The following is a 23,966-nucleotide window of genomic DNA, read 5'->3' as shown; positions in this document are numbered from 1 at the left end:
CAGCTCTCTCCTCTCACTGTCTGCTTCTGTCTCATCTGATTTTATCAGTGAGACATCCCTGAGTTTCTCAGTCTCTGTTTTCTTTTTTTTTTTTCTTTTTCTTTTTTTGGTTTTTGGGCCACACCCAGTGGTGCTCAGGGGTTACTCCTGGCTGTCTGCTCAGGAATAGCTCCTGGCAGGCACGGGGGACCATATGGGACACTGGGATTCGAACCAACCACTTTAGGTCCTGGATCGGCTGCTTGCAAGGCAAACACCGCTGTGCTATCTCTCTGGGCCCAGTCTCTGTTTTCTTACCTTTAATCATATCTAAGTTAGGATTCAATAAAGGAACTCAGTAAATATACTTAGTTTGTGTACTCATTGTAAACTTGAGTACTGTGTTAAAACCAATACTTGACTCTTATATTTAGCTGCTTGGTTTCTTTGTTTGGGTTTTTGTTTTTGAGCCACATCCAAGGGTACTCAGGCTGCACTTGATTCTCCTCTTAGGAGTCATTCCGGTCACTGTTTAGGGGAACATGCGATACTAGTAATTGAATCTTGGTCTCCTATATGCAAAGTATGACACCACAATAATGTGTGATCTCCTGCAAGCTGTTAACAAAGAATATGTGTGTCATAGTTAAATACCATAGTTAAAATGTGTAACCCCAGGACTAAAATTATGTGAGCACTGTCTCTGAGCACTGCGCTCAAGTGTGTGAACCTCTCTTGTCATCACAAGAAAAAGAAGAGGGGGTAAAAAGAGATAAATTTGCATTAAAATATTCATGTTACCCAAAACAATGTGTAGATTGAGTGAAGTCTCTCAAGATTGTGAAGCCATTTCTGACAAAAATGAAAAATCCTGGAATTTGTATTGAAGCGAAAAAGACCTATACTACCCAAAGAAAGAGAAAGATGAAAGATGGAATCATTACACTTTCTATTCATTCTAGGCATTACACTACATTGCAAAACATAAGTAAACCAAACAGTTTGCTATAGGCATAAAACTATACATATAGTCTAGGGACTAGAGCTATTAGGGCATTTGCCTTGCACACAGCTGGCCCAGGCTTGATTCCTGTCATATGATCTTCCCAGGTATCACCATAAGTAATTCCTGAGTGCAGAGCCAGCAGTAAGCCCTGAGTATTGCTGAATATGGCTTCCAAAAATATAACATTTCTCTACACACATAGATTCTAACTGGATAGAACTGAGAAACTTAACATAAACCAGGGGGAGGGGGAGAAGAAAAAAAAAAACCCACAGGTATATTATCAACAAATGTCTGACAAGGGAGCCAGAATACTAATGGGGGAAAGGGAAACAGTTTCTCTAATAAATGGTGTGGGGAAGACTGATAATTACATGCAAAAAAAAAATGAAATTGAACTCCTATACCACTCACAAAATTAACCTGAGACAGACTAGATTTAAATAGGAGACTTTAAATTCTAAACCTAGAGAAGAAAACTCAGGGGAAAAATATTCCCCATGAAATTAGTTATGGCAATAAATTTTTGCATGTGACACCTAAAGTATCAAATAATAAAAGGAAAAGTAGGAGTTTTCTCATATATATATATATATATATATATATATATATATATATAGATGAGGTAAGGTGTTTATATCCCCAATAATATATCAGAAACTGAACTCTTGCTCTCTTTTGTGGTAATGGGAGCTTTTGGGGGATTACTTCTAGTGGTGCTAGGGGGCTACTCTCAGATCTGTCCTCAGGACTTGCTCCTGGCAAAGCCAGATATCTCCATGGCAAGTATTTTAGCACCTGTACTCTCTCTGACCCCTAAAGTCTGATCCTAAAATGAGAAAAACAGGACCCAGAAAGATAGCAAAGCAAGCTAGCACATGCTTTGCAGTAAGGAACCCAGTTCTGATCCTCAGCAGTATCGCTCAGCTTCTGTGAAAAAGTGAAATTAAGCTGATGTTTACTCCTCCCCTCAGCTTCTTGATATTATTTAGACATTCAGCTTAAATATCACTTTTTTCATAGAAGCTGAGAGATACTTTCAATCATATGATTTTGTGGCTATATCTTTACAGAAAATGTTTTATTTACCTGTATGTATTTCATGCATCCTTAACCTCTCCATGAGAATGGAAATTCTGTGAGAGGGTGGGTCTTTTCCTTGTTTATTGCTGTTTTATAGAATTTTACTTGACATAACAGGTGTGCAATATGTCTGTCTGTCTGTCTGTTTGTCTGTCTGCCTGTCTGTGAGTGATAAGGATGCTCCAAAGAAGAGCCCCAGTTCAATAAAAGGGCTGGAGGCTATGGTGGCTCAACCCTGAAGTGCTGGGTATTATTACCTAGGCCTCCTTGGTGGTGCTTGGAAACATCCAGACCATAGCTGATAGTGATCCGAGTAGGCCACATGCAAGGCAAACACCTTAAAATCTGTACTATCCTTCTCAGGTCTGCAATGTATTTCCCGTGTTTGAATTGCTATTCTATGAGACTTTAAACTACATAGTGCAGGATTGTGTTTGTCTTGCTTTTTTGTGCATCCTTAGAACCTGGCATCTAGGAAACATTCAAAATTTGAGAAACAATACTAATTAGTAGATGAGGAAATTTAGAGAGACTAAGTAAATCCCCCAAGGTCATGTAGCTCACAATTGCAGAACCCAGGCTCAATTGCGGTCTTTCGGATTACAAACTGTTCTTTTTTTTTTTTTTTTTTTTGGTTTTTGGGCCACACCCGGTAACGCTCAGGGGTTACTCCTGGCTATGCGCTCAGAAGTTGCTCCTGGCTTGGGGGACCATATGGGGACACCGGGGGATCGAACCGCGGTCCGTCCAAGGCTAGCGCTGGCAAGGCAGGCACCTTACCTTTAGCGCCACCGCCCGGCCCTACAAACTGTTCTTACCACATGTGTTACTGGCGCAAAGTAGTTACTTAAAGAGTGATTCCTTCTGCTTCTATTCTCCAGTTTGACCTTTGTTGACAGACAGACTTAAAGAATTCACTGGATAATTATACTCAATGAACACACAGTATATTATACCTTTTTGGTTTTTGGGCCACACCCGGCATTGCTCAGGGGTAACTCCTGGCTGTCTGCTCAGAAATAGCTCCTGGCAGGCACGGGGGACCATATGGGACACCGGGATTCGAACCAACCACCTTTGGTCCTGGATCGGCTACTTGCAAGGCAAACACCACTGTGCTATCTCTCTGGGCCCTTAAAAATTTTTCTATGTCAGCATCTTTCATGTACTCATTTTCTAAGACATCTTGAAGACTTGTATTTGTTTCAGTAGCTTGCCACTTTAGGCTATTTTATTTTAGGGCCTGGAACCAAATATCAAAATAGTTGGTACTTCATTTCATTCATGTTCATGACTTAGAAGTATAAAACTGATTGTGGTGACCATTCAAAAATATCTGATTTAGGTAAGCAGATTTGGTGTAGATGGTATCTGTATAGCTTCCATACTGTGTTCAGCCATATGATGAAGGTCCTTTCGCCATTTGAGGTTACTTGTATAACTATCATTAATAAGAACACTGGAATTCAGCATGCTCTTCTCAATGTCACTGGGTTGAAACATTAAAAGTATCAGTTTAGTTCATAAGATTTGTCCACTATCCTGTGTTTAATTTCCTTGGCCTTTTTGATACAGATATAAAAAAACATTGAGTTAAAATATAAATAACTTACTTTTATCTTTATTTTTAGATCACCACACTTATTAACCACAAAGATAATACCAAAAAGTCTGATAAAACTCTGCAAGCAATCCAGCGTGTAGGACAAGCTGTTAACTTGGCAGTTGGAAGGTTTGTTAAAGTGGGTGAAGCCATCGCCAATGAAAACCGAGATTTGAAAGAGGAAATAAATATTGCCTGTATTGAAGCTAAACGAGCAGGTATGTAGATGACGATAATGAAACCTTTATACCTGTTGATTTGGAAATAACCACAAATCACTGTTTTATTTTAGAGTTTAAACATTTTCTGTTCTTCAGCTTTGCAACAATATATTTCTTGAATATTATGTGCCTGGAGCTTCTCAGTATATGGGATTTCTCTTGGGTTAAGTTTTAAATGTGAAATGCTGATCTTTTCACTACCATCTCTGCCATCAGCCATTGAAATGTGAGAAATATAGAGCGATATAGAGGATTCAAAATTGACTTCAGGACTCAAAATCCTGGAGTCTTCATAGGAGATCATGTTAGTGTACTTGCCACCATATAGGAAATAGAAATAAATATTAACATGTGCCTTTTTTCTTTTACAGACAAATCATAAAGATTTCCAATCTCACAATGTTCCACACTTCTCTATAGCAGGTGGTACAAACATGAGAAAGCCTGTTTGCTTGTTTGTTTTGCCACAATTGGTGATGCACAGGTTACTCCTGGCTCTGCATCCTGGTGCTCTGGGGACTATAGGGGATGCTGGGGATCAAACCCAGGTTGGCCACATGCGAGGAAAGAGGCTTTGTACTTATTCTCTATCTATATTATCCCTCCAGCCCCAGCCCAAGATGTTTTGATGATCACAAATAGTTTAGCTTTGATTGAAGTATCTCCCATACACCTAATTTTTTCAATAGACATTATTGAGTACTGATGTGCTAGGAATCATTTCAGGTCCTGTATAAAGGGTCACAAGTCTGTGCTATAGGAGTTTGTATTCTAATGAGGAGAAACAATCTCCATCCATTGTAGAAGCCTATAAACAAATAAACCAATTAATATATAATGCCTGGTAGTGATTGTTATTGTGAAGAAAATAACCAAGCTGTAGGTTCTAGGAAACCAATGGAGTTTATTATATGAGTAGAGTTTCTCAGCTTTTATGCTGAGAAATATATTTGAACTGAATATGTCTTTTTTGATACTTAATTGTTGGAAGTGAAGGGTTTTCCTATGCAATGTAGAGTATTTAGCAGAATCCCTAGCTTCTACCCAAAATAATGCCAGTACATTTTCTTTCCTTCGTGTGACTACCAAAAAATGAATTCAGACTTTGCCAAATGTTCCTTTGTGAGTTTTCTTTCTGTTTTGGAGCCACACCTGGCAGTGCTGAGAGGCTACTCCTAACTCAAGAGTTACTGCAGGTGCTGCTGCAAGAGCCATATGGTGATAGGAATTTTGAACTGGGGTCAGCTCTTATCGAGGCAAAGATCTTTCCCTCTAATGTCTCTCTGACCCCACAAGGTTTTCTGCAAGCACATCTTAGTGACCTTTATATGGAGTATAGGTTTTAGAAGATCAAGTGGTAGGAGAGGTAAAATCAAAGAGCTTAGGGAGGAGACTATTGTTGTGAACTTGGTGATGCATAATGGGACTCAGTCTACAGGATAGCATTTGAGATGATGAAATAAACACTGGCAAAGTAGAACCCATATGTTGGATTTGCTGGTAGTTTAGTGTTCGGTTGATTTTTTTTTTTCTTGGGACATTCTGGGGAGTGCTCAGGGATTACATTAGTGGTGATGTTTGGGGGACTATTTGCCACATTGGAGGTTCAACTTGGTGAGCTACATGTTAGCAAGGTCTCTTAGTTCCTGCTCTACCTCTGACCCATGCTTGTAATTTTGATGTAGGAGGTGACCAAATGGAGTGTTGGGGATAACTCCAACATTTGGAGAATGATCAGTTTGATAAGTGATGGTTCTGTTTGTTGACATAGGCAAGTGTGATGATTGACTTGTAGCCAGGAAAGAAGTAAAAACATACTACTGGAATTCTGTAGGATTGTAAGCCAATTTAAAAAAATGTAAAATATCTGGCCCCTATCAGAGGTGCTAGAGTGATAATATAGCAGATAAGGAAATTACTTGCCTTGCACACAGCTAGGTTCCAGCCCTGGCATCCCATGTGGTCCCCCAAGCCCACCAAGACTGATTTCTGAGCTCAGAATCAGAAGTGATCCCTGAGTACAGCCAGGCGTGGCCCCAAAGCAAACAAGCAAACAAAAAATCACTTGAGGGAAGTGCAGATATTTAAGGAGGTTCATTATGAAGAGAGTAAGGAGGTGAGTGAGTTAAAACTGAGTCAATATGAGTGCCGGAGTGGTAGAGCAGCGGTAGGGCATTTGCCTTGCAAGCAGCTGACCTAGGAAAGACTGCGGTTCGATTCCCCAGTTTCCCATATGGTCCCCCAGCCAGGAGTGATTTCTGAGCACATAGCCAGAAGTAACCCCTGAGTGTCACCGGGTGTGGCCCAAAAAACAAACAAACAAAACTGAGTCAATATGGAGATGTCAAATCCTTTATGCCTGGTACTCTATGTTAATGTATCTCTCAGGCCTCATATAGAGGATAGACTGAGAAATTATGGCCATATAGAGACAGTTTTATCTTAGTAATTTTTATGGTCATATTGGGGCTGGAGTGATAGCAGTGTGGATAGAGTGCTTAGCTTGCATGTGGTCAATTTGGTTCAATCCTCAGTATCCCATAAGGTTCTCTGAGTCAGTCAGGAATAATTCTTGAATGCAAAGCCAGAAGTGACCCCTGAGCACTGGTTGTATGGCCCCAAAACAAACAACAACAACAACAACAATTTTTGGTTATTGAATACATAAAAATATAGGTTAGTTAATTAATAATTTAATAATTGAGAGTATTGACCTAAAAGAAAGGGAGATTAATTTGGAGGCTTCTTATAACAAATAGGCTAAACCAAACTATTGGCACAGAGGTGGAAAGAGCAGGAAGAGGAGAACACACAATCCCCATTAAGATGGACAAACAGATAGAACTTGAGTGAATGAAAGGAGACATTTTCTGTTTATTCTTGGGTTTCTACTTATTCACTGGGGAAGAGAATAGATTTTTCTTTTTTCTTTTCAGAGAAGGAGGGTGGCTTACTCAATTAATAATTTATATTTTGCTTATACATATGAAAAGATTTGAAATAGCTTATACTAAAAGATTCAATAAACCCATTAAAGCAGGAGATGGAAATAAATATACTAGTAACTTTGGCTAACTTTGCAATTCTAAGTAAGCATGAAATTTATCTTTGTCCTTCCTGGAGACAAGGGAAAAATGTGGGAAGGAAAGAGTTCTATAATTCTCATTGATTTGTTGAAAAGAGACACACCAGCTTGCCTAGAGGAGACTTTTTTCCTGGCACTAAGTTCTTGTGTGGGAGCTTTCACAACAGACATTACATAATGCGATGGATAATTTAACAGACATGTTCTTCATATTACTGTTTCTCATAGAAATTTTTTATTAGAGCAAGAGTAGAGGTTTTTTTTTTTTGTTTGTTTGTTTTGTTTTGTTTTTATTTTTGGGCCACACCCGGTAATGCTCAGGGGTTACTCCTGGCTATGTGCTCAGAAGTTGCTCCTGGCTTGGGGGACCATATGGGACACCGGGGGATCGAACCGCGGTCCGTCCAAGGCTAGCGCAGGCAAGGCAGGCACCTTACCTTTAGCGCCACCGCCCGGCCCCAAGAGTAGAGGTTTTATATTTGTTTTTACATATATATATAAATGAATGTTTTTTTTTTGTTTGTTTGTTTGTTTTTTGGTTTTTGGGTCACACCTGGCAGCGCTCAGGGGTTACTCCTGGCTCCACACTCAGAAATTGCTCCTGGCAGGCTCAAGGGACCATATGGGATGCCGGGATTCGAACCAATGACCTTCTGCATGAATGGCAAACGCCTTACCTCCATGCTAGCTCTCCGGCCCGTAAATGTATGTTTACATATTTTTACAGAGGTGTCCAGGTTCTATTTCCAGCTCTGTACCGGGGGGTTCCTCCAGGCAGTGTTCTGGGGACTATGTAGTACTGAGAATGGTACCCAGGTCTCCTGCATGCAAACATAAACTCCTCTAGGTCACAGAGTTATCTCTCTGACCCAGAGCATGAACTTTTAATGAAAGAGAAGCCTGAGTGCTGGTCACCTTGTTGGCTTCCTAGTGTGCCACTGTACTGTGAGAAGTGAGGACACAGTACACAGAGTGAAAACTGGAAGACTTTTGTACTCTTAATTTGTATTAAGCCTATGCAGCCCCACAGTGGAGTCCTTTGGAAACCAGCTGATGCCAACAGCTGCTGTTGTCTCATCTCATCTGAAGTGCCCTTGCTCTTCTTGAGACCGAACTTGGTTGGAGACTCAAGCAACAGTGGTGCCTCCTGGAATTAATTCCTTATTTGGAAGCCCTAGTTGCTCTTAACACATACAGATTTGACTTAAATCACTTCTCAAGTATTTCCAGCACACTCTTCCCATAGCAACCATTTTCTCCTATGGACAACTTAGTTCTCATTTGAGGAGGAACCATAGAAAACCATGATAAACTAGACTATTGGTATTAGATACCTGGATTTGGATTGCAATATTTCTTCTTGCTAACAGTGGTATACTGGGAAAAGTATTAAGCTTTATCACTTTTTCTTTTTTCTAAAACAAGAATAATGTTAGAGTTTATAGATACTTTTTAATTTTGTTTTGTTTTGTTTTGTTTTAGGGGGTGGGGCCACACCTGGCAATGCTCAGGGCTTACTCCTTGGCACTGTGTTCAGGGATCACTTGGCAGGGCTCAGGTGACCAGGATTAACCTGGTATAGTGGGTACCTGGGTTGGTCATATGCAAGGCAAGTGCCCTACCCCCTATATTATATCTCCAGCCCCTTTTGAAAATTTTTTTTTTGTTTGTTTTTTTGGGTCACACCGGGCAGTGCTCAGGGGTTACTCCTGGCAGGCTCAGGAGACCATACGGGATGCTGGGATTTGAACCACCATCCTTCTGCATGCAAGGCAAATGCCCTACCTCCATGCTATCTCTCCAACCCCCCTTTTGGAAATATTTTTATAGTGCATTTGACATTTAAACAATTGCTCAATATAAATATAGTTGTTACTAGGGATGTGACTCAGTGGTTGAGCTCTATGAAGCCAGGTATATGTGTTCAATCTCCATCACCAAAACTAAAACTAGGGGCAGGAGAGATAGCACAGTGGTAGGGTGTTTGGACCTTGGTTTGATTCCTGACACCCCATATGGTCCCCCGGGTCTGCTAGGCGCAATTGCTGAGTACAGAGCCAGGAGTAACCACCCTTGAGTGCTGATGGGTGTGACCCAAAAACCAAAAAAAACCAATATAAAACAAACAAAAAAAAAAAACCCTCAAAACTAAAACTAAAGTCTGATCAAATCAACTTTTTGTAACCCTTTGTTTCCAAGTTGAACTATCTTAAACTGTGTCCTTCCTTTACAACTAGTCGTTTTATATTCTATATGGAGCTCAAAAAATGTTTGACTAGTTTTAGATTTTTTGCATTAAAATATTGGCTAGTTGTATATAACAAATTAGAAAATGACAACTGAATCTGCAAGACAGCTTTATGGTATTTTTTTTCAGTGAATTGATTCCCAAGCAGTTTCCACTTTAGACGACAATAAAATGTTAAGGGCCTGGAGAGATAGCACAGCGGTGTTTGCCTTGCAAGCAGCCGATCCAGGACCAAAGGTGGTTGGTTCGAATCCCGGTGTCCCATATGGTCCCCCGTGCCTGCCAGGAGCTATTTCTGAGCAGATAGCCAGGAGTAACCCCTGTGCACCACCGGGTGTGGCCCAAAAACCAAAAAAAAAAAATGTTAAGTGTTAACAATAACATAATCTGCCTATGCTGGTGGAGCTAACCAAATGTTACCTTCCCACATACTTGTGAGTGAAATGCGTCAGCTTTAGTCAGGAAAGGGAAGGTTAAATAGTGCCATACTGTTCATATGTGATATCTTTGGTGATTGGGAGCCACAGGAAGAGGTAATATTTTCCAGAGTTGTAGAGGAAAAATGCTCATCCATTTGGCTATTGCTAACAGAAAGCAAAGCGATATTTTTATTCTGCCCGTTTCTATATACGTTGCGATTTTTGGTTTCATTTTGGTGTTGTTTTGTTTTGGGGCCACACCTGACAGAGCTCATGACTTACTCCTGGGATGACTCAGGGATCACTTTGGTAGGCTTGGGGGACCATATGGTATACCTGGGATCAAACTGAATTGGCTGAATGCAAGGCAAAGGTCATACCCACTGTACTATTGCTCTGGCTTCAAACTTTTTGCTTTAAATTTTTTCCCATCTGTACATTTAAAAAATAAATTTATTTAAACTGGGGTTTACAAAGTTGCTCATAATACAGTTATTTTTGGCTTTCAGTGTTCTAACACCAATCCCACAACTGGTGTAATATTCTTTCCACCGTTATACAGTTTATCACCCACTCCCAAGCCTATCCCTTGACAGGTACAAATAATTTGTATAATATTGCTTATTACAACTAAATGGCAATGGACATATCAGAAAAAAAAACTTAATTAAAAGAAAATATGTGGGGGCCTGTGAGGTGGCGCTAGAGGTAAGGTGTCTGCCTTGCAAGTGCTAGCCAAGGAAGGACCACAGTTGGATCCCCCAGCGTCCCATACGGTTCCCCCCAAGCCAGGGGCAATTTTTGAGCGCTTAGCCAGGAGTAACCCCTGAGCATCTAATGGGTGTGGCCTGAAAAACAACAACAAAAAATGGGTGTGGCCCCAACCCCCCCCCCTCAAATGTGAAAAATTGTCATATCTTGCAATGTGGTCATTATGTCATTGTCTGAATGTTTGCTAAGCTATTTGTTCCTAGTTGAGAATACTGTTGTTGGTTTTGTATGTTGAGCTTATGTGATTTCTATGGTAATTCCCACCTAATTTGGTGCTTTCCTATTGAAAAATACTAACACTAATACTAAATACTAAATACTAAATATGGTAGTGCCTCATATAAAGCCTCATACAAAGTCCAGGACTTTAAGGATTTGTGGAAATGGATTGATGAGCTAACATGGCATATGTATATACATTATATATACATATGTATATATGTATACACATGGGTGTGTATAGTGGGCATAGCACTGGAGATTCTGGAAGTATGGAGGCTGGGATTGGGGCAAGGGAGGAGGCTTATCTTTACTCCAAAAAGCCACCAGAGATGTTAGTCTCCAAACCTGAAATACCTGGAGTTTTCAGCAGTTAGTTGTCTCTGCAGAGATTAGTAGAAAGGTGGTGAAGTTCCGCCATTAGTTTGGTGGCAGTTGTGGGATATAGTTGTGAATTTAGCTGCTGAGGCTTCAGCAAGGTGAGGGACTTGCCATGACCTCCTCCCAAGGGGACCTCATATGATTGGCTGGAAGACCAATATTTATTTTCAAGACTTGACTTACTTCTCTTTTGAGAGTTATGTGAGTCTGTGGCACTGGTTGATGGACAGACATTAGGCAGCTCTGGATGGTAGTCTATCAGCACTTCTCTATACATTTTGCCATTAACTTTTGATTTAGTTATTTATAGCTGGGTAACACGTTAGCCTAAATGCAGCAACTTAACACTTGAACTTTACACTATCTCCCAGTCTCTGAGGTCCAGGAATCAAGGTATGGCTTTATGGTTGATTCTGACATTGCAGTCGAGGTGCCAGTGAGGCCTGCAATGATAAAGAAGCTTGTATGGATTTGGACTCTGCTTTTGAAGTCTGAGTTCCTCTCACAGCCCTGGAGAGTTTTCCTTCCAGGCTGTCTGGCCTGAAGCTTCAGTTTGTCCTCATATCAGTAGTCTCTCTCAAGCTTCCCTTTAGGAAGAAAGAGAGCAACCAAGCTTGTTTCTTCAGGGTTATTAATAACCTAAACCAACCCTAAGATATTGTGTCAAGTGGGTAGCCTGAGAATGGAACTGCTGGAAGATGTGAATCATCGGATGGCCACAGACTTCATTGGTTAGTGGTGTTAACTATCTAGTTAATAGTTATTCAGTGGATGAATTCAAATTCTAGCATCATTTCAGATTACTGTTGTCTGAACCTAAATTTACCACTGCTTGTCCCATGCCTTTCGGACCTTCTACCCCCACACACACCCTCATACTTTTCTTATCACTGTTCAGGCACAATTTTATATATATATTTCTTTCCAGTATCTCCCAAATCATTTAAATAATAGTGGCCAGATCAGTAGTACAGCAGATAGTGAGTGTGCTTCGCATGCTGCCCACCTAGGTTCAATCCCCAGTATTGTATATGGTCCTCCACACCCTACCAGGAGTGATTCCTGAGTTCAGAGCCAGGAGTAGCCCCTGGGCACTGCTGGGTGTGACCCCCAAATCAAAAGATAAATATAAATAAATAAATAAATAAGTTCCATGACTACTCTCCTAGTAAGATCCATGCACGCTCATTACTGAAATAGTTGCTTGATAAGTAGCCTGGCTCTGAGCTATGTTTTTTAGTCCAAGATTCTTTCACCTGTTTGTACCTGTGGCCCAGTTTCTGTCTTGCACACCAGTTTCTGAACTAGAATTCTAACCAAGGCAACACTGATTTTTAGCCTTATACCTGGATAGGTTTGTGGATCTGTGTTTGAAGACCACTATTTTAGTCCTTTTTTGGAAGGTGGGGTTGTTTTCGGGCTACATCCCATGACACTCAGGCATCACTCCTTGCTCTGTGCTCTGAAATCGCTCCTGGCAGACTCCAGAAACCATATGGGACACTGGGAATTGAACCCAGGCTCATCCCGGGTCGGCCGCATTGCAAGGCACAGCTACTGCTATGCTATCCCTTCCGGCCCTATTTTAGTCCTTTTTATATGCTTCTACTAGACTGATCTTTCTGAACTTTGACTTTCATTATGTTGAGTCCTGTGTTGGTTCTATAATATACAGGTACAAAATTCTTAGCAATGGGTGGATAAATTTTGGGGTTGTCTATATTTACTCGTTTATTTAGGTGTGTTGTGTGTGTGTGTGTGTGTGTGTGTGTGTGTGTGTGTGTGTGTATGTATGTGTGTGTGCTTTTTTTTTTTTTTTACCTTGAGGGGGTCAGAGAGAACTTAAGTGTTGAGCTCATGTGAACACTGCCAGTGGTAATATATGAGCACTAAGCCACAAGTTGACTGTGAACATCTTTAGGGGTGACTCAACCCCTCTACCTAGGCGCACACCAAAATTATCTTGACCATTAAAAATAGATTTAAAGCGTGTTTTTTATATCTTACTAGATTAAATAGTAAAGCTTGGGAAAAAGTACAGCTTGATTTTACTCTTTTTGGGGGGAGCCACACCTTGCAGAGCTCAGGGGTTACCCTGGCTCTATGCTCAGAAATTACTCCTGGCAGTCTTGGGAGACTATATGGGGTGCTGAAGATTGAACCTAGGTCAAATATGTTTAAGGCAAACTCCTTACTTGCTGTGCTATCACTCCGGCGGCCCCTTAGTTTTATTCTTTTTTTTTTTTTTTTTTTTTTTGGTTTTTGGGCCACACCCGGCGATGCTCAAAGGTTACTCCTGGCTGTCTGCTCAGAAATAGCTCCTGGCATGCACGGGGGACCATATGGGACACCGGGATTCGAACCAACCACCTTTGGTCTTGGATCAGCTGCTTGCAAGGCAAATGTCACTATGCTATCTCTCCGGGCCCCTTAGTTTTATTCTTAAGGAGAATAACTATGTGTGTAATTTTGTTGATGAATGATTGTTTATTTTAGAAGTGATTATTTTGATAACAGGAGTAAAGTAGAAAATTTTTCTGAAAAGTTGGGAGAAATTTGGTAGAATAGTTTAAGATAGGCATCATGAGAAGTATAAAAATCAGGGGCTGGAGTGGTGGCGCAAGCGGTAGAGCATTAGCCTTGCACGCGTCAATCTAGGACAGACCACAGTTTGACCCCCTGATGTTCTATATGGTTCCCCCAATCAGGAGCTATTTCTGAGCACGTAGCTAGGAGTAACCCCTGAGCGTCACCAGGTGTGGCCCAAAAACCAAACCCCCCCCCCCCCAAAAAAAAGAAGTATAAAAATCAAACAGTAAGCCTGAGTGAGAATTGGCTTCTGGATGGTGGCAGGCCTTTCTTTTTAAACACCATGGTTTACAGAGTTGCTCACAGTACAGTTGTTTCTGGCATTTCGTGTTCCAACACCAATTCCACTGCCAGTATAACATTCCCTCGCTAGTTTCCCACCCACCCCCCAGCCGAATCAGGCATTTCTTTCCTTTACCCACACAGAGACCAGGCTACCAATTTGCTTATTGTTTCTCTTTGCCTGTGGGTGGTTCTTGCAGTTTGACTTTCGCTGGAAATGCATCCTATGTGGCTGGCTGACTTCTCATTTCTCCCTAAAGGACAAGTGAAAGCCCAAGATTTTTGGATTATAGAGGCTTTATCTTCCCCACTCCTCATCTTTCCTCTATCCTGCCCAGATTCTTTGGCATTGACTCCTGAGATTTCTCTCACTGACTTTTAGAGCAGGAGCTTCTATTGTGTAGGTTGCCACACCAGTGGAAACAAAAGTGCTAATGTTTTTCATATTCATTGAAAATGAAAATGTCAGAGTTTTTAAGAATGTGCTGTTGGCTCTGTTATTTGAAAGCTCATATGACAACCCTTGTGCTTATCATGAGGAAAATGTTTCTTGCCCTGGAAATAATTCCCAAATTGAATTTATATTTTTTGCTTCTTCTTTTTCTAAATTTAAGCACCATGATTTTTTATTTTAAATGTTAATGTAAATGTTATTACTGTTAATAATAGGGTTTTAGGCATACTTGGTTCCAATTCCATACCCATCGCCAGAATGCCAGTGTCTTAATGGCTCTCCACCTCCAATCCTTACTAAAGCTCAGTTTCTACAGAACAAGCATGTTATCTTTAACATTAGAGAAAGTGGTCAGGGAAGATAGCACAGTGGTGGGGCATACGCCTGGCTTGATTTGATCCCTGACAAATCATATGGTACTCGGAGCCCTGCTAGGAGTGAGTGACACCTAAGTGCAGAATCAGGAGTAAAGTCTGAGCATTTCTGGGTATGACCTGAACATCTCCCCCTAAAAAACAATTAGAGAAAAGCTAGGGCTGGAAAACTTATACAGGAGTTTAGGTTAGGAGCATACCACCAGAGGCTACTTCTGGTCTGTCTTGTCTTTAAATTAGACCTTTTAGTTTTTCTTTTAAGGTTGGTTTTGAGTCTGTGAAGTTTCTTAGCTGTTGTTCATCTGTGAAGCTACGTAAACTTCCTTCAAACCCGAAAGTGAGTTTTGCTGGGTGCAGTATTCTAGGTGAAGCATTCATTTCATTGAGTTTTGTCACTATGTCCCACCACTGGCTTCTGGCCTTGAGTGTTTCTGGTGACAGGTCTGCTGTAAATTTCAAGGATGTTCCCTTGAATGTAATTTCCCTTTTTGACCTTGCTGCTTTCAGTATTCTGCCTCTATCTATGGGATTCATCATAGTGACTAGGATGTGTCTTGGGGTGTTTTTCCTGGGGTCTCTTTTAGCTAGTACTCTTCGGGCATGCAGGATTTGGTCACATATATTACCAGAGGACACTTCTAAGTACACAAGCAGGGTATATGTTCCTGAGTAATGCTGACCAACTTCCTTTTCTCCACCCAAAAAGGATTAAAGAAAGTGTGGGTTTTTATTTAAATGTATTATCTCAATTTAACTTTCTTCCCTTGCCTCTCCTTTTAGGAGAAACAATTGCAGCACTTACAGATATCAGTGCCCAGAATCACCCAGAAAACGATGGTCAAATCACCATTTTTACAGATAAAACAGGAGTTATAAAAGCTGCCAGATTACTTCTTTCTTCAGTGACTAAAGTACTGTTGTTAGCTGACCGAGTAGTCATTAAGCAGATAATAACATCGAGAAATAAGGTACTTGCTTTTGGTGTTTTTATACTGTATCTTTCAGTGTTGTTCAAAACTCTTTAAATTTACCTAAACACTATAATTCACAAAGATGTTCACAATATCATTGTTTCAGGGCATTCAGTGTTCAAACCCCAATCTCCCCCACCAGTGTCACATTCCCTCTACCATTGTCCCCAGTTGCCTACCCACTCCCAAGCCTGTCCCATTAGTAGGCACAAAATAGTTTAGTTTATATTGCTTATTAACACTAAATGGCTAATGGAATTTACCAAAAATACTTTGGTAAAAGAAAAATTCTGAAAAGTGCTATGGGGTCACAATGGGGCCATTAAGTCATTGCCGGAGGGTTTACAAAAGTGTTGCTGGTTGAACCTTCTGTGTTTGTTTTTATTGAGGAGCTTAGTTGGCTCCTATGCAACTTTCCCATCTAATTTGATATACCTATTCCTACTGAGTATTTTTTTTCTTTATATTTTATTTAAACACCTTGATTACATCTACTGAGTATTTTTTTAAATTACATTCAGCTGTGCTCAAGGCTTATTCCTGGCTACTTGTTTTTGAATCACTTCTGGATGTGCTTGGGTGAACATATGAGGTGTCAAGGATCAGAGCAGGGTCAGCTATATGCAAGGCAAATACTCTGCTCCCCTGTATTATTTTTCTAGTTCTTCAAAAGAGTTTTTAAGGTAATAGGAAATAATTTAGTAGTGCTCATATGTTTTAATTGCTTATAACTCTAAGTGACTATAGCTCAAAAGTGGTAGTGCAGAGGTTAATGCACTTTCTTTGCATGTGGCCAACCCCAGTTCAAATCCCCATCACCACATAAGATTTGCTGAGCAGCTCCGAAAGTCATTCCTGAGTACTGAGCCAGGAACAGTTCCAGAATCAGTTTCTGAGCACTACCAGGGATGCGCCCCCCACCCCCTGTCAACTCCCCTAAAAGTGGTGGTGTTTCTTTTGCACTTGTCATTCCTAAATGATGGATGTACTGGATGAAACAACTTTGGAGTGCTAATATTTCCTCTTAGTAAACCTTTATCAGCTTATTGAGGTAAATTGGTGAAAGTCCTTTCTGTGTACAATTTCTGGAAGAAAAGATGAGTCCATAAAAATGTATGTACAGGAACTAGTTGATAAAAATAAAGAATGTCTCTTTCCCCAAGAACCAGTTCCTATTTCCCTTCGGCCCCTAAAAATCAGTGTGTAAATTTGAGAAATAAAATTATGTTAACTTAAAAGACTTACACCATAACATTTTTGTATGCAAAACCCCTAAAAATATGGAATAATCAAAAAACTTAAAGAACAGACTTAAACTCTTTTGGTGTCAAACTCTTAATAGTCTCTCAGATACAGGTCCAGTTCCTTGATTATTTGAGTTGGACATGTACAGTCATGAGCAATTCCCTATGCAGGAAGGAAAGCAGTCAGCCAGGGAACGAACTGATCCAACAAGATTGAGGACATGAGTACTCAAAGGGGGGCTGGAAAGATTGTACAGCAGATAGGATGCTTGCCTTGAATGTAGCCAATACAAGTTCAGTCCCTGGCACCATACATAGTCCCAGAGCTGGTCAAGCGTGATCTCTGAATCCTGAGCATCAATGGATGCCCCCCCCCCCCCAATGAGATACCTAAAGAATGTTGAGTGAATCCAAAACTGTTAAGTTGATAGAGAAAAAAATTGAAGAACTAGAGGAATAACTTCCTCTTTGATGAACGGAGGTTCTGCTCAGTGATGGTAAGCTGCCTTATCTTTCTGTGTTAGTCTCCTGTACATCCTGTAGCTGCCAGGGCAGATTAACATGCCAACATCCACCATAGACCCATTAGAAATAAGTAAACACAGGATATCTGTGTTTTCTCTTCCTATCTTGCACTGACAAAATCTACTCCAGGTCTGTTATTTTAGAGACAAGTCTTTGAAAATATATTTCACATCTATTTACTTTTATTTCTAATGTCAAGAAACATCATGTGGTCTCTTGGCTCTCCTACAAGTTCACACTCTCTCTTCACCCCTGGCTGCCCACAGCTTCTTGCCAATTTGAAACGGATGGAAACTCTTTTTCCTGCTTGCAAAGTCCCCAAACTCCCTCGTACTCCTCCGTCTGCTGCTGACCTTCCTTCCCTTTTTCCGAGAAGAGGTACTTCTGGTTCACTGGTTCTCTGAACTAGCTTCTATGTGTTCTTTTTTAGATCCTCAACTACTTCTTTCCTGGACTTTATTGCCCAGTCTTGCACATTCCTGCCTTCTGCAATCTTTGCTAAGTAATGCTTGCCTCTTAGGGGTGAGAGATAGGTAATGCAGCAGATAGAACATTTGCCTTTCTCATGGCAGATTGGGTTTGGCCTTCCAGAAGTGATCTCTGAATGAAGAGCCAGGAATAAGTTCTAAGGACTGCCAGGTATAGCCCTAAATGCCTCCCCCATACACACACAAAAATGCCTGCCTCTTGTACATTTAGTCACTATTCTTTCTGCTCTTTTTTTCTTTTAATATTTAAGTCCAGTGTCTTGATTCTAAATTTTCAAGTGTCTTTATTCTAAACAAAGCCTTCCCTAAAAGATTCTAACCTTTGAAGTTGCAGCTAGTTCTCTGGGCTCCTCCTTCTGTGGTCTCTTTTATCCCTTCTCAGATTTCCCCTAGAATCTAGAATTTCTCCTCCACCTTTGCATTAGCAAACCTTGGTCTCTTTTACAGATAGATCTGATAATGAAATATTCCGTTTTTCAGGTTCTTGCAACTATGGAAAAACTAGAGAAAGTGAATAGTTTTCAAGAGTTTGTTCAAATATTCAGTCAATTTGGAAATGAAATGGTGGAGTTTGCACACCTAACTGGAGATAGACAAAATGTATGTATTCACCACATTAAAAAAATCTTGAACTAAATACAGACTTTTTTTTTTTTTTTTTTTTTTTGGTTTTTGGGCCACACCCGGCGGTGCTCAGGGGTTACTCCTAGCTGTCTGCTCAGAAATAGCTCCTGGCAGGCACGGGGGATCATATGGGACACCGGGATTTGAACCAACCACCTTTGGTCCTGGATCGGCTGCTTGCAAGGCAAACACTGCTGTGCTATCTCTCCGGGCCCTAAATGCAGACTTTTTAATTTAGATGGAGGTGTGATTATGTTGCCATATTTTAATTGGTTTCCTTTCTTATGAAATTTATAAACTCTATTATAAAAAAGGCTAGAATAAAATAGGTAAATCTTTGTGTCATTTTTGTTTTGTTTTGTTTGCACACATGGCAGTTAACTGTGTTTCCACTGTGCTTACTGGGAAAGGTCATACTTGCCTGCAAGGTCAAGTTCAAGTACTTCCTCTTTCCTAAAACTTTCCATTTGACTTTTCTACTGCAGCTCAGCAGATAATCATCTTACCTATTCTTCTTTGGTTATATAGCTTTTAGTATTCTTTCTGAAACATTTTATATGTTATTCTCACACTATATCTTTTGTCATTTTTCTACATTGGATGAAGAGTGCTAACAAACAATTCAGTATTTCCTTATACTGGTACTTTATGTACATGTTCTCATCTGATTATCAAGATGTCTGTTTAAAATAAGCATTGTTATTATTGTTCCACATATGAAGAGACTGACCCTGAGTCTCTTTCAATAAAGATCACTTTTCATTTTCTTTCTTTTTCTCCATGTTCAAGGAGGACTGAGGGCCACTCCCAACAGTACTGGTTGATTGTTGGTTCAGTGCTAGAGCTGTAGGATGCAGTGTTGCTTGGGCCCTATAGTACCAGGCCTGGGCAGAGCCACCTAAGAAGTGCTCAAGGGCCTCCAGATGCTCATGATGCTCAGGAGGTTGTGGGTACTGGCAATTAAATCTGGCCCATTGCACCCTCATTGCTATACTATTTTCCAGTTCCTGAAAACCATTTTTCTAGTTGATTGAATTCAATTATATATGATTCTAAAGCCTCAGAAAGTTCACACTATGTTGTATTACTTCCTTCTATGTCTGTTCCTTAATTTAAACTCTGCTCCTAAGATTAGGATGAGAAATCCGTGTTATATTTAGGATGACTTTTCTTTGTTGGGGTGGGTATACATACATTCATCTTGTCAGCAGGTTAAGTATGGAGTACTTGACCTTTTGGGGGGATGCTTTGGTATAATTCTTATGGAATATATAAATTTTAGCATGAATTTTCCTGTTTCCCACTGGAATTAAGAAATGCCAGGGAAAGTTGTAGACTGGATTATGATGCTTCACTTCATACTTTATTTTTTGCTTCATTTAGCCCATTGTGTTTTGTGTAGAAGTCTCTATTCTTCCTGTGAGGCACTCAGTCCCCTCCTCAATTGGGATGCCATGATTTTTTCTTTTTCTTTTAGAATATTTTACTTTATTTGGTTTTGGACCTTCATCTGGTAATGCTCAGGACTCAATCCTGGTCTGCACTCAGGAATCACTCCTGGCAAACTTTGGGAGCCAACTGGGATACCAAAGATAGAACCCAGGTTGGATGTGTGTTAGGCAAATGTCCTATCAATGTACTATTTCTCTGTTCTCCAAAACTTTATTTTAGTTGCTATCACTGTTAATGATAGAGTATCTTGCATATGTTACAACACCATACCCTCTACTAGAGTGTCTGCTCTCTCTATCATTTCTCAGGTTCTGTTGCCTTTGGCCATTATCCTTTTCTTTTCTTTTCTTTTCTTTTCTTTTCTTTTCTTTTTTTTTCTTTTTTTTTTCTTTTTGGTTTTTGAGTCACTCAAATATCACTCCTGACTGGCTCAGGGGACCATATGGGATGCCAAGGATTGAACCAGGGTTGGTCCTGGTCAGCTGTGTGCAAAGCAAATATCCTATTCTGAGCTATTGCCCCAGCCCCTGAATTGGCTTTTTGCTATTTGCACTATCTCATGTACCAAGATATAAAGACTTTGCTTTTTGTTTCCTAGTATAGAAAACTACTGGGATTCAAGTGACTAAGAGCTCTTTTAGGGATAACTAAATTCACTTTTTTTTGGGTGGGGGGTCACACCTAGCTGCATTCAGGCGTTACTCATGGCTCTGTGCTCAGAAATCATCTCGGGCAGGCTTGGGGGCTATATGAGATGTCGGGTTTTGAACCACCATCCGTCCTAGGTCGGCCTCGTACAAGGCAAATGCCCTACCACTGTGCTATTGCTCCAGCCCCTGAATTAACTTTTGATTTACTAAATGAAAAGTACACTATTCTCAAACTTTGTGCTTTGCATTTTGTAAGAAAAAATGCTTTTACTTAACTCAAGGAGGAAAGACTGACTAATGTGAGAGGCAAAACATTTACATAGTTAGAATTTCTGCATCCATAGTAAGAGAACACAGCTGTGTTCATTCTTTTGTATATTATCTAGGGCAGCTTTCACTTGACAAAGACAGAATTAAGCATTTGTGACAGAAGCCATATGACTCAGAAAACCTAAACTTATTTTTTTCTTTTTTGGTTTTTTGGGCCACACCCATTTGATGCTCAGGGGTTATTCCTGGCTAAGCGCTCAGAAATTGCCCCTGGCTTGGGGGGACCATATGGGACGCCGGGGACGCCGGGGGATCGAACCGTGGTCCTTTCCTTGGCTAGCGCTTGCAAGGCAGACATCTTACCTCTAGTGCCACCTTGCCAGCCCCCAGAAAACCTAAACTTTTTATTAGCTGGCCTTTTATTGAAAATGTCTGTTAAACTCTGATTTAGATGGTTGTAACCAAATTAGGATAACACATATTCCAAAAGGGGCTCTGTGAAAAGCAACAAAAAGGAAAAAAAAATAAAAACACAGAGTTTTCTTCAGAATTCATTATCTAATTAGGGAAGAGAAGATGAACACATCTTCAGGTCATTTTAGAGCAGCATATGGGCTGTTTAGAACTAACAAATGTCATATTGCAAAAAATGAGTATTTAGTTAGAACTAATCAGTAATGAACTTAGAAAAAGTTGAGATCTAAGAGTCTGTTTTGAAGGTAGACATGATCTGCACATGGTCAGCGACTATGTTACTTTTACTTATGCAGAGCATAGGGTATTTTTTTTCGGTTAGGACCAAGGTTTGTTCAAATGGATAAGGTCCTGTGTGACACGTCCCCTGAATGTGAGCATCTTAGTCTCTGGCTCTGACACGCTAATTAAGGGCTATAATTTTTTTGTTTGTTTTGGGGCTACATCCAGTGATGCTCAGAGGTTATTACTGGCTGTGCACTTAGGAATTACTCCTCAGTGGGCTCCAGGGATCTTATGGGTTTCTGGGAATTGAACCTGGCTGACCACAGGAGTGCAAGGAAAGTGTGCTACCTGCTGTGCTATCCCTCCAGCCTGGGGGTTGTGATTTCTTTCCACTCTGTTGCTTGTTGTGTTTAGATGGAAGTGGTAGCATTTCATAAGACTTAATTCTTTATTTTTTTGTCACTCCAGTTCTCCCCTCCCATCAGTGTTATTCAATTGTTTAGCACTGTTGTTCTGAGTAAATTACTTTTTGAGAAATTGGGTTGTTTACCTGATCCCAAACTGGTAAGTGATTTTATTTCTTTTCTAGGATCTGAAAGATGAAAAGAAAAAGGCGAAAATGGCAGCTGCTAGGGCTGTTCTGGAAAAATGTACAATGATGCTTCTCACGGCTTCAAAGGTAAGGAAACGTTTGCTTTATTATGTTGTAAATTAATCGGGAATCCTGATTTGTTGCTTTCAAATTATATCGTTTAGTTTTAAAGATCAAAGTGATAAACCCGAAATCTCAGTCACTCTTTAGCAAGAACCTCAGCTCCCTTGCCCAGATTCAGAAAGCAATTAATCTGTGAGTCAGCTTTGATGAATCACTAAAACCAAAAAGGTGTATGTCTGTGCTGTGAGCTGAGGCCCGTCTCACACAGGCACAGCCTGAAGAATTTGGCTGGTGTCTTTGGGGAGCCTGCACTTTGCCCTCTGAAAGAAGCTAGGCCAGTTCAAATGTGTTAAGTCACAGTGCAGTACTAAGCCCATCCTTTCTTTAGTCTGTAAATTCATAATTCTTATTCCTCCTTATGCTGTACAATTGTCAAACAAGAGCTTGTAATTTTAAACAGCAGTCGGCTAGCCAATAGGTCCAATTATGGATTGTACTAGTCAACACTCATCTCTATACCGGTTGATTTATAAGACATTTTCTGCTCAAGGAATTTATTAGGATAGGATCAACAAAGCCTCAAAATCCATAATGCACTGAAGCCTGCCGGGAAGGTTCTGGTGATAATCTAGTCCTTGAAAAGGTTTTCTTTTACATCAGCATTTGTGAGTCAGAGACACATGCATGGTCAGAACATCATCTATTCATTTTCCCTCTTTTTTTATTTTGCATATGTCAGGCAATATCTTAAACTAAGTTTAATCATGATGAAGATAAAGGGATTTCTCTGAAACCTTTATGTAAAACAATTGAAGTGTCAAGATACCGTTTTGCACTTTGCTTTTCCCACTTAACCTTGCTATCGCTTTCTACTCATCCTGCTTCCACTTTTAGTGAGGAGAAGCAGCGGGGTGAGCCAGGGACCCAGGAGATTTGGGTAAAGAACTATTTTTATTAGCATGACTCGTTCTGTGTAAGATTTTGAGTCCCGAGATGGGCCAAATCTTAAAGAGGAACTTTTCTGTTACTTTGAAGACATGTCTCAGGCACCCCAACTGCGAGTCGGCCCATAAAAACAAAGAAGAAGTATTTGATCGCATGAAAGTAGCATTGAACAAGGTCATTGAAATTGTAACTGACTGCAAGCCAAATGGAGAGACAGATGCTTCATCTATCAGTATTTTTACTGGAATTAAAGAATTTAAGGTAAGTATAAAGAGAATATAATCTGTAGAAGGAGATAGTAGACTGTGAACATGACAAGTTTTTTTTATTATTTGTTTGTTTTGATTTGGGGGGCTACACACAACAATGGCCAAGGGTTACTCCTAACTCTGCTACTCCTAATTACTTGTGGTGGTGCTGGGGACCATATGGGATACTTGAGCCTGGCTCAGTCATATGCAAGGCAAACACCCTACCCACTTTACTATCTCTCCAGCTCCAGTGTGGACAAGCTTTATGAAACTATATAAAGGACTGACCTTTTGTTGTTGTTTTTTTGGGACATACCTGGTGGTGCTTAGGGACCCCATACAATTATATTCAGGACCAGATTAGGCTTAGAATTGAACCTGGTACTGCCACATGCATAACAAAGCATGCATTCCCACCCTTTGAGCTGATCCTCAGCTGAAATAATGACTTTGCTTCTTAATTGGTTCTTTGTTTCTT

At 40.3% G+C, this 23,966-nt stretch overlaps 1 protein-coding gene across 1 annotated transcript in view; it reads left to right on the top strand.

The window, feature by feature from the left end:
* The window catches only part of CTNNAL1 (catenin alpha like 1), a 77,365-nt gene that overhangs the window by 11,927 nt on the left and 41,472 nt on the right, over window positions 1–23,966 (top strand). Inside the window, exons 2-6 of the mRNA XM_049784592.1 lie at window positions 3,700–3,889; window positions 15,495–15,682; window positions 18,423–18,542; window positions 22,227–22,316; window positions 23,328–23,498. Of these exons, the coding sequence (XP_049640549.1) occupies window positions 3,700–3,889; window positions 15,495–15,682; window positions 18,423–18,542; window positions 22,227–22,316; window positions 23,328–23,498 (759 nt within the window). The remainder of the gene's footprint in view (window positions 1–3,699; window positions 3,890–15,494; window positions 15,683–18,422; window positions 18,543–22,226; window positions 22,317–23,327; window positions 23,499–23,966) is intronic.

Source organism: Suncus etruscus, chromosome 1, assembly GCF_024139225.1.
Source record: "Suncus etruscus isolate mSunEtr1 chromosome 1, mSunEtr1.pri.cur, whole genome shotgun sequence".
Classification (NCBI taxonomy): Eukaryota; Metazoa; Chordata; class Mammalia; order Eulipotyphla; family Soricidae; genus Suncus; species Suncus etruscus.
This window is presented reverse-complemented; position numbering and strand designations above follow the sequence as displayed.